The sequence below is a fragment of the Clupea harengus genome, chromosome 20 (genome assembly GCF_900700415.2).
Source record: "Clupea harengus chromosome 20, Ch_v2.0.2, whole genome shotgun sequence".
NCBI lineage: Eukaryota > Metazoa > Chordata > Actinopteri > Clupeiformes > Clupeidae > Clupea > Clupea harengus.
Genome location: NC_045171.1, coordinates 5,139,117 through 5,149,424, shown reverse-complemented (window position 1 = coordinate 5,149,424; position 10,308 = coordinate 5,139,117). Strand labels below are relative to the sequence as shown.

General features: G+C 42.8%; 1 protein-coding gene across 1 annotated transcript; it reads left to right on the top strand.

Moving 5' to 3' along the window:
* The first annotated feature begins 6,536 nt into the window (after window positions 1-6,536).
* gla (galactosidase, alpha) lies at window positions 6,537-10,175 on the top strand. The gene is made up of 7 exons (XM_012840186.2): window positions 6,537-6,927; window positions 7,855-8,029; window positions 8,387-8,561; window positions 8,649-8,740; window positions 8,907-9,068; window positions 9,158-9,355; window positions 9,814-10,175. The coding sequence occupies exons 1-7, from the start codon at window positions 6,626-6,628 to the stop codon at window positions 10,099-10,101; spliced, it is 1,392 nt and encodes a 463-aa protein (XP_012695640.2). The 5' UTR covers window positions 6,537-6,625; the 3' UTR covers window positions 10,102-10,175.
* The last annotated feature ends 133 nt before the right edge of the window (window positions 10,176-10,308 follow it).

Here is a 10,308-nt window from a genome sequence, read left to right as displayed (position 1 = left end):
TTCAGGAAAAAAAGGATAAATAGCATTCAGTCAGATCTATCATCGGCTAATTTTCCAGACTTGTGCGGCAGAGCTTTTTTTTTTTTTTCAAGTTGAACATAAATCTCAGATCCAGTGTAAAACTCAGGGTGCGTATACAGACCCACGCCTCACCACATCCATCACAGGATCGATAAGAGGCAGGCTGTTTCATGGGGCAGACTGGGATACCATGAGCTTCTATGGCGTCTGCACCTCACTGTTGTCAGTCACTGTCGTGCTCACAGAGAAGGTATTGAGGGCTGGCTTCGGTGAATTGTGAACTACAAAAATATTTTGAAGGTGCCTCGAAGGTGTGTTTTTGGCTCGGATGTCCTCACCCTCACCTCCAGAGATTAAGTGTAATCCTGATTGGATTTTTGACACACATAAAGCTACCTCTGAACATATTATGGCTTGTTTGTTACGTGAGCGGCGAAAACATTTGCCATACATGAAAATAATGCTATTTTAAAAGTTAAAGTTAAAAGTTGCCCTTTATTATTCAAAACCGCCTGGTCCCGTCTCTCCGGCTAAGATCAGTGGAGTGACGAGTTCATTAAAATCAAAGAGGTTCTTGCACTTTTAAATGTGTGACTAACTGAATAACATGAATTTTGCACCAGCAAGCTGTACTTGTGAGATGTACAAAGGCTTTACTCTCCACAGCCCTGGTTAACAAACTAAAGATGATTGTCTGAGTGGTGGCTGGTGGGGGCACTGATACAGAACAACTCCTGTTGCCACAGCAACCGCTGCCTTCTGAAGAGCAGGCTGGTGATGACTCTGTGGGAGAGGGGAATGAAACGGAACCCAAGAGGACGTGGGGATATGAGCAATCCACCGTCCAACCACCCCCCCACCACCACCACCACCATCATCATCATCATCATCATCATCATCAACCATCCGCCCCTCCCCGAACTCCCTACGCCACCACCATCATCATCGCCAACGACATCTCTCTCTCTGCCGGGACCTTCATCATAAAAATCACATCATCTCTCTTTAGTACCACTCTGTTGTGAGAGGGAGAGCCTGGCTCCGTTGCCTCTCTTGATGGCGTCGAGCTGCAGAGGCTGGTGCCCCGGCTGCATCCAGAGGGTGGTGGAGTTGCTTCCTCTACCCCATTATTTACAGTACTGCGTTCGGCCCCCCCATCCTTGACTCTTTCTCCACGACTGCAATGTGTCACTTTAAGCACAGGGGCATAAAATCTCTCGCTGGGCTCACATCTGCCCCGGACACTGGCATCACTCGTAATGGGAGGAAATAAATGTGTACCCAAAACGTGGCGGCCATTTGTCAACCACTCATCCGTGCTGAGCATCTTGAGTCTTTCTCCTCTCTATTTCCTCTTCAACTTCCAACTTCATGGGTTTTTCTTTAGCCCCCCCCCACACACACACACACACACACCTACACACATACAGGCACACACACACACACACACACACACACACACACACACCTACACACGCCTACACACACACACACACACACACACACACACACACACACACACACACACACACACACACACACACGCACACACACTTTAGTCACCCACATCCCCACAGGAGAAGCAGCTGGTGTGGGGACGAGGCTAAACCAAATGATGCTTGAGTCACCACAGGTTGAGTCAGAACACCCTTAAAACTCAGTCCGCACCACGGGCGATCAATTCAAGGTCTCACACTCCACTTTAATTAGACATTTCCCACCACCTGATGACTGCGAGGGGTTGAGGAGAGAACCATAGAGTTGAATGGAAAACAAATAATGAGGGTTGGCTCTCGGATTGTTTTTCCTGACCTCCTTGAAATCAATTTCATCGGTAATGGCCACAGATGCCCACTTTTTTAAGTCTTTAAGGTGATGCGTTTGTATCGTTAAGGATTAATGTGTTCACATATATTAGTGTATCACCATCTTTACTGAAGCTTGCCATCCCCCCATGAAGGTGTATGGGGCCACATAACTTAAAATTGAATAAAATAAAATCAGGCATGTGCTGTATACTACTGACATAAATCACATGGTTATGGTTGACAATAGCCCACACGGATGAAATAACTAGAGCAGTTAAGTGGTGTGTTTGTTCAGCTTGAGTTGCATTCGGCCCGTGATGAAACAGCATTCATCACACAGTTAAAAGAGGCTTCCTGATGTGTCTAGGAACTGTCAGGCCAGACCTATCGTAGGATCCTGGCTCCAATTGAATACATACCATTTCCCTTTTAAGGATGGGAAATAATTCCCCTACCGTGCTTCTGGTGCATGTCTCAAATTGATTTGTTCAAAAAGGATGCAGACTAATTCTAATCCAATTTTACCTACACCAAAGGAATCCCATGTTGCCATGCTTGCCACTCAAGTGTAACGGAAGTAATGAATTGTACTTTCTCCATTTTAGCATGATGGGAATGTCTGCCTGAGCACAATGCAGAGATGCCACTGGAATGAGAAAATATGGATTAAGGTCTCGTTACATACCAATATATGGAAAGGAAACAGGTATTTACCCACTCACCAAGCTAGTTTACAACCCTCAAATTAAATGGATCATTACCACTTACGATAATCAATTGAAATGATTTGCTGAAAAGATCTAGCCTTCTGCTGCTATTCAATAACCTATACCCGAGTGAAATTGTCCAAAAAACAAATAAATCTCAAAATTGTGTGGGCAAAGTGTCTTTGATAGTACACATCAACCATGATTATCAATTATAGCACAGTTTAAAAGCTGTCATCATTTCATTTGAGTTTTATGAGAGAATCTGAGATGCAACGCCACCCATTGAAACAAGCAGGAAGATTCTCCCAGCCGTAGCTGATAAAGCCTAATGCTATCAGATTTCCCAGTCGGGGTCCCTCACAGCACATATGGAGGAGAAGATCGCTTGGAAGCAACATGTCACCCAGACCTGATAAATGGGTATGAGAAAAGATATGGTGGTGTGGTGTGGCTTGTGACAGTATGGTTAAGCGCAGAGTTGTGTTGTGTATTGTGTCGGTTAGTTTAGGCTCAGGTGTGGGCTTATTCACGGTGCCAGGAACAGTTATTTTAGCCAGAGAGAAAAGTGAAGGGAATACTGAACACAATCACTACAACAGAATGTGTTTTAAGTTGCGGTTTATACATCACCGTAGTGAGGGTCCAAAATATGCACAATATTAGGTGCCTTAACACGACGCTGTTCGAGAAAATTACTCAAAACTATATAGAATGACAGAAAATGCATATGTTGTATCAAAAGGCTAATCTAGCATGTATACTGTGAAACTGCACATCTTGTCTTTACAGTGCTTTGAGCTGCGGGCTTTTTCTAAAGTACATATCACAGTCCAGCTAATTTCACACATGTATTTGTCAGAGTATTCATGCTCCTCCCAGCTACCAGGCATAAGCGTGGCACACTTTTTTTTTTTTTTACAAGAAACAACATCTGCATTAGAAAAAAAACATGGAGAATAACACGGAAATCGTGAATAATAACTAAAAAAAAAAACACCTGACAATAACTCCTGGGGCGATGCCTTCATTTCTCCAGAGAGGAAGGTAAGCGAGAAGGAGTAAGGCTTATGCTCCCATTGATTTTGCCATTTAGTGGTCTTGAGAAACACTGCAGCAATAAGCAGTACAATCTAATTGTAACAGGAGCCGAAGATCATTGTGTTTCCTTAGAGCGAGATTAGGGGAGGCAGCCGCAGCCTGGCACAGTAGTAATCATAGCTTAGTTGAAGGTCATTTTTGTTTGTGGTCTGACGTCTTAAAGGACTTTGAACTGAATCATGTATTGATCTCGCTATTAAAATGGATTTTCTTCCAAATATACTGGAGGCCCACTCCCTCTCTCACCTCGGCCTTGCAGCTCTCCACTGAGCTGCTAGCTCCGAGATCATTCTTAATAATAATTGTTCACAATCAAAAAACAGGCCATTATTGGAAACCATTTTCTCGGCGGGATAAAAATAAAAATTGAATTAAGGGCGTAATTTTTCAGACTCCTTACCAGACAACCCACCGGTGTTTTCTCAATCAGATGCACACCCTGATGGTTTGGGCTACTTGACATAGAGACGGCTGGCTTTCAGGGAATGAAGTGGCTTCATGGCTTATTTCACCGGTGAGCCCTCAACATCAGCACGGTGACAGAGGTGACCGAGGTGACCTATGTGACTGAGATCCAGCAGCCTGCAGCTCCTCATACGGATTTCTATAGAGAAGTAAACAAGAGTATATGCCTTTACCATTTAAAAAAAGTAATGAATTCAAGTCAATTTAACACATTGTATCACTGTTACCTGGGTTACTGAGTTTTGACCGCTGAACTATGATAGATTTGTCTGGTCAGTTCATGTTGCTCTACTCCTGCCACTGGGCGGATGATGCACAGCAATCTTTAAAGGGGTCAGAGGTCAGGCCGATAGTGGATTCCTTTTAAATGAGAGGTGCTGACAGTTCAATAGTTATGAACTTATTTGAATTTAAAATAAAGATACTGTGGCTGTGCTCTTTCTCCATTTACTTGGCCCTTCCCCTCATGAAAGTGCCATACATAAGCCAGAGGTGACAATTCTTTCCATTAGGTGACACTGGTGCAGAAAGGAATCTGATGGATTGACAATCAAGTCCTAAGGGAAAGGGTGGGATGGGAAGCCATGCAATCCATCTGTTATCTATCAAGAAGGTACAGATAGGCTTGTGTGCTTTCGTGCGATCCAGCAAGCCAAAAAATTGGAGGATCTATCATTGCCTCGGCCAAGATGCCGTTACGCTGGAGGAAAGTAGATTTGTAACTAAGTACTAAGTAATTCGATTGGTCCATCCATCAAGACGGGGCAGTGCGAGTAAAATTGAAATCTGACATTTAGAGATGTGGTGCCTTTGCTCTTGCTTTGATATAAACTACAGCGGGTGACAAATTGTTTATTTCAGACCTGTCCCTCAATGGTGTCTTTGATAGTGTTTAGGTTGAAACACACACCCCTTGACATTTCAGTAAAAGGCCAGGTGTTGTATTTATTTATACTTGCTTTCAAGTCACAAGAAGAAGAGGGATGACGGTATTGTGATAATCTCAGTAATGACCAGAAGCTCCTCTGGTATCAGCTTTTGTTATCCATGTGCATACACACATACAGAGCCTAGTGAAAATATTCAACCCCCCTGAAAGTCATCATTTTCACAATTACAAAAGAAACTTAAACATATTTTCCAATCAGTATTTTTATTGCGAACAGTGGTGCTTTAGTACATTTCCAAAGGCTCTAGTTATTTGTCTGCTAACTAAATAAATTAAAAACTGTCATATACTACTTGCATATTTAAACATCTGTGTTTCTGAGTTCCAGATTAAGGCAGATCACAAATTCTTCACAAATGATACACAGGTACCAGTTATTTGACCATAACTGGGCTGGTGTTGTCTAGGAGTGATAATACGAACGTTCGTTCGTTCATTTTTTACACACGTTTCCCTAACAAGCATGTAACGCCAATGCACGTGATCTGCTCTTAAGCCAGTCTTTTGTTGTGATTGTTGTGAATTCTCAACAATTGTGGTTAAAATCAATTTCCTGTAGGGATTCCAAAAAATTGTGATCCCTCCAGGATTTTGCAAAGGTTTGTTGTGTTTGAAGGGTAACTAAATTTCCTAAAAGCTGATTGACTACAATACAATATCATAAAGGACGGGAAGGTACCGCTGTCAGTTGTAATTCCCCTATATATGTCCTGCTGGATATTTATTATTTGAGGGAAGTGGTAAACTTTTTAGAATTAAAGGGAAAATGAATGGAAAGAAATTCTACACAATATAGCAAGAAAACCTGTTGCGGCCTATTGTAAAACTAGGGCTTGGGAGAAGGATTGCTTACCCGTAGACCAACTACCTAAGGCACAAGGTTAAAGAAACACTGGAGTGGCTCAAATACAGTGAAGTGAATATTATATATGTGGCACTACAGTCCAGGACCACCATCCCATCAAGTTCAACTTAAATGTTCAGAAATTCTACCAAGGAGGGGAAACACTGCAATGACGCTGACTGTCTCACTTCGAAAAACTTAAGGCTGCTGTGGCAGCAAAGGAGTTCACTACTGAATATTAATGTAAGGGGTTGAACACATTTCTACATTTAGTAGAGATATAACTTTAACTACTAATTTAGCCTTTAGACATGTAGCCTACTACAACCTAAATGTTCACAATGAAAATACTGATTGGAAATATGTGTAAGCATGTTTTGTAAATCAGAATATTGAGATTATTTATGTACATAGACAGACATAGACGAATGTCTCCGGGCCAAGCTTTCAACCCCTAACATCTGATAGCAGTAATAAGGTTTAAGAAATATTTGGTAGCCTACGTTACACGAATAGCAAGAAAGGTGCTCCTGCAAAAGAGGGGGAAAGGAAGATTCGATTGAGAATGTAATTTTTCGGTCACGTGACACACCAGTGAACCGCAATGTGTACATTGTAACGTGAGGAAGCAGGAAGTACACAAACTGAGAGGGTGGTCCATGCGGAAGGCAGTTACAAATACATTTTAATTGCTTGAAGCACAGGATCACAGGAAATATGTTTCATCTAAATGATTAATTTCAAAGTCCGTCTCTGTAAGTGGGCTGGTCTCCATTCAAACAAGGAAGCTACTCCTGCGTTTTTGTCGCTGCGCGGTAATGTGGAAACAGGTTGCAGTGTACAGACGAGAAGAGACCCCATTCTTTACAGAATGATGATGATTTACCTACTTATAGCGGTTGTGTGCGTGTCTGTCCATCCAGTGCAAGCGTTAGACAATGGTCTTGCCCTGACTCCTACAATGGGATGGTTGCACTGGGAGAGATTCATGTGTAACATTGATTGTAACATGGACCCTCAGAACTGCATAAGGTAAGAGCTCAAATAACACAGAATATGACCCAAATAAGACGTGTTGGCCTTTGGCAATCAAACATCTCAAATTCCACATGTAAACTCTGAAATAAATCATATTTTCAACTTTGAGAAGAATGATCGCCACAGGTCTTATGATCACTGAACTCACGGTGGTGTTGTAAAACCATCGCGTCGACGTGAATGTCACACACCTCGATTGCTCTGAAACAAACTGTATGTTAACAGAGGTCAGATAGAACTCACCACTGCACGTACATCAGAATTACAGATAATGTCAACACTGTGTTCAGATAATCACGACATGAATCGTCAGAGGTTGCATGATCAGCCCAGAAGTCATATGGTGATTCCTTGGTCATGTGCTTTTCATTCCTCTTGCACAACGAAATGAAATTGATATAGAAATGACATCAATGTCATAGTAATAACGCGAAACAACGTGATCACCTTACACCAGCTATCTTACACCTTCGTCATTCAATTCACCAAGCTCAATTTGCACTACCCACACAAGCACATTCACTCTTTGCACTACTTTCCTCGTGGACATCAACACTGTCACAATCAATGCACACTGTACTATTGGGTCAGATCTATCCTGTATCTGTAAACACCCCACTCCCTGTGAACATGTTCTCCCTTTGTGTATGTGATTTATGTATGTATGTTTGTGAGTTAAGTAAAGTGTATAAGCTACTGGATGCCCTAAATTTCCCTCTGGATTAATAAAGTATCCATCCATCCATTTAGCCTGCTCAGTGGGTTACTTTTTCAGCTTTTGTGTTTTCCATCTATAAGAGGTACACGGAAAGGGCACCAACAAGAAGCCCCTGAGAACCTTACAGTTGAGAAATAAAGCTGACTTAAAATCTAGTGACCTGGAACTGTTCTCTTTGTTTGGCTCAACCTGTGGCCTGGCAGAGAGGAGCTGTACATGCAGATGGCTGATGTCATGGTCAAGGAGGGCTGGCTTGAGGCGGGGTATGAGTACGTGTGCATAGACGACTGCTGGCCTCACCACCAGCGAGATGCCCAGGGACGCCTGCAGGCGGACCCCAAGAGATTTCCCAGTGGCATCAAGAAGCTGGCAGACTATGTGAGTGGCCTATTCTCAACAATGTTACTGTTGTTACAATTCAATTATAACTGTGGGCACGGCTGCCTTATGACGTGACGCCAGTCCTGCTGTCAGTACACCGTCAAACCATCACAGTGGTCCATGCTGTTTTACCATAAATTAAAATATGATAATGTGTTTCACAGATTACACAGAATCCATCTCTGAATATTATTTAATTTACATTTCTGTCTTAAGTGTTGGTTCAAAATACTGTATAGTCCATAGACTACCTAATTTGGTTTACACAATACTGCCCTCTTCAGGTGTCCTTGTGTTGGTACACTATGAAGGCCTTGCAATATGATAGTGTAAGAACTTGCTGTCTTCTCTCAGGTTCATTCCAGGGGATTAAAATTGGGAATCTATGCAGATGTGGGGTCCATGACGTGTGGTGGCTATCCTGGTAGCCTTGGCTACTATGAAACTGATGCCAAAACCTTTGCCGAATGGGGGGTGGATTTGTTGAAGTTCGATGGCTGCTATATGAACTGGACTATGCTTGGAGAAGGTATTAAGTGACAGTTATTTTGTAAAAACACTGCAATTTGTATAGAACTTTACAGTTACACCATCCGTTTCTGTTGACATGTTTAAGGTTATAAGAATATGTCCAGAGCTTTGAATCAAACTGGAAGAAGCATCGTGTACTCCTGTGAGTGGCCACTATACGAATGGCCATTTCATGAGGTAAGCAAGTGATTAAAATAAAATGTCCTGCACATTTCAATAGTCATTCACAATTTAGCGTGTGCCAAAGAGTGTATAAAAGAGTGAAATCATGCCTTGAACAAGTGGTTCGTAGTTCATGGTGTGGAAGCTGATTTTAAATGGATTCCTTTTTTTCTTTTCTCAGCCTAATTACACTGCAATACGGGAGACGTGTAACCACTGGCGAAACTTTGCAGACGTGTACGACTCGTGGAGTAGTGTTAAGACCATTCTGGACTGGACAGCGACCAATCAGAAGATCCTCACCCCTGCTGCTGGGCCTGGCGGGTGGAATGATCCAGACATGGTATTTTCACCTTAATGTCAGGTATTTTATCTGCCAGTTCGAAAGGGAGAAAAATCCTTGCTAAGAATTTTACCTTCTTCAACTTCCAGCTGGTCATTGGGAACTTTGGACTGAGTCACAGCCAGCAGCAGTCTCAGATGGCCCTGTGGGCTATCATGGCGGCCCCACTGCTGATGTCCAATGACCTGCGAGACATCTGTCCCAAGTCCAAAGAGCTGCTGCAGAATCGGCGAATCATCGGCATCAGCCAGGACCCACTGGGGAAACAGGGCTACCGGACTGGAACGGTAATGGTTTCATCTTTTGGTGTTGAATATGGTATATTACGGGAAATACACTCTGGTGCTATGCTGTCTTCTACAGGAAAGCAAGACATGTCTATCATGCTTAGGAAATGAGCACCACATAGATGTGCAGAGTAGATCATAGACCAAAAGGAAAAAGCCTAACGTGTCTTCAGTTCTTACTCAGGAGTAGAAAAAAGTTCTGACCATTATTAATCAGTAATGTACTTGCTGATCCTTAATTCCAGTCAAGATAGGTGCAGTCATCACAATAAACTTAATCAGAATACACCAGATCAAACACAGAACTGAACTAAATATTAACAAGCAAAGAACTGGCAGGATTATCCAGTCACCTTAAATTTGATCAACTACTGGAAGGGGCACAGGATCAATCCCACATCTTGTATCTAAGCAACTGAGTCAGTTGAGGTAATCACTACCCTGTCTTGCTTTGGAAGGTGGACAGCTTTGAGATGTGGGAGCGACCACTATCCGGAGCCAGGCTGGCCCTGGCGATCCTCAACAGGCAGGAGATTGGAGGTCCGAGAGGGTTCCCCCTCACACTGGCTACTCTGCCCAGTTGGCAGTACTGCAACCCCAGGTGTAATGTCACCCAGATCCTGCCCACGTACCAGGAGCTGGGGGTCCAGGCCCTCTTCAGCAAGCAGATACTGAAGATCAACCCCTCAGGCACAGCACTACTGACAGTTACTCAAATTCAGGACTACTCAGGGAAAGGTTATTAAGGGAACATAGATTTAAGCACTTTATAAAATTGAGTATTTCATATGTACTTTAATAAACACAATTTGAACATGTCTACCTGAAGTACAAGACAGGTTAACACAATTGTCATTTTTTACCCCAAATGCACATTACAGCATGATGGTGAATGCTACACTCAAAAAGTTGAGTAAACGGGTGAAATATGCCACACACACACAGGTCAGCGA

Bases quoted from the DNA above. Each gene is read 5' to 3' on its own strand.
- gla (XM_012840186.2), top strand. From the start codon at position 6,626: ATGATTAATTTCAAAGTCCGTCTCTGTAAGTGGGCTGGTCTCCATTCA. The intron at 8,741-8,906 runs GTAAGCAAGTGA...TTCTTTTCTCAG, and splicing joins ACGAATGGCCATTTCATGAG to CCTAATTACACTGCAATACG. The intron at 9,356-9,813 runs GTAATGGTTTCA...TTGCTTTGGAAG, and splicing joins AGGGCTACCGGACTGGAACG to GTGGACAGCTTTGAGATGTG.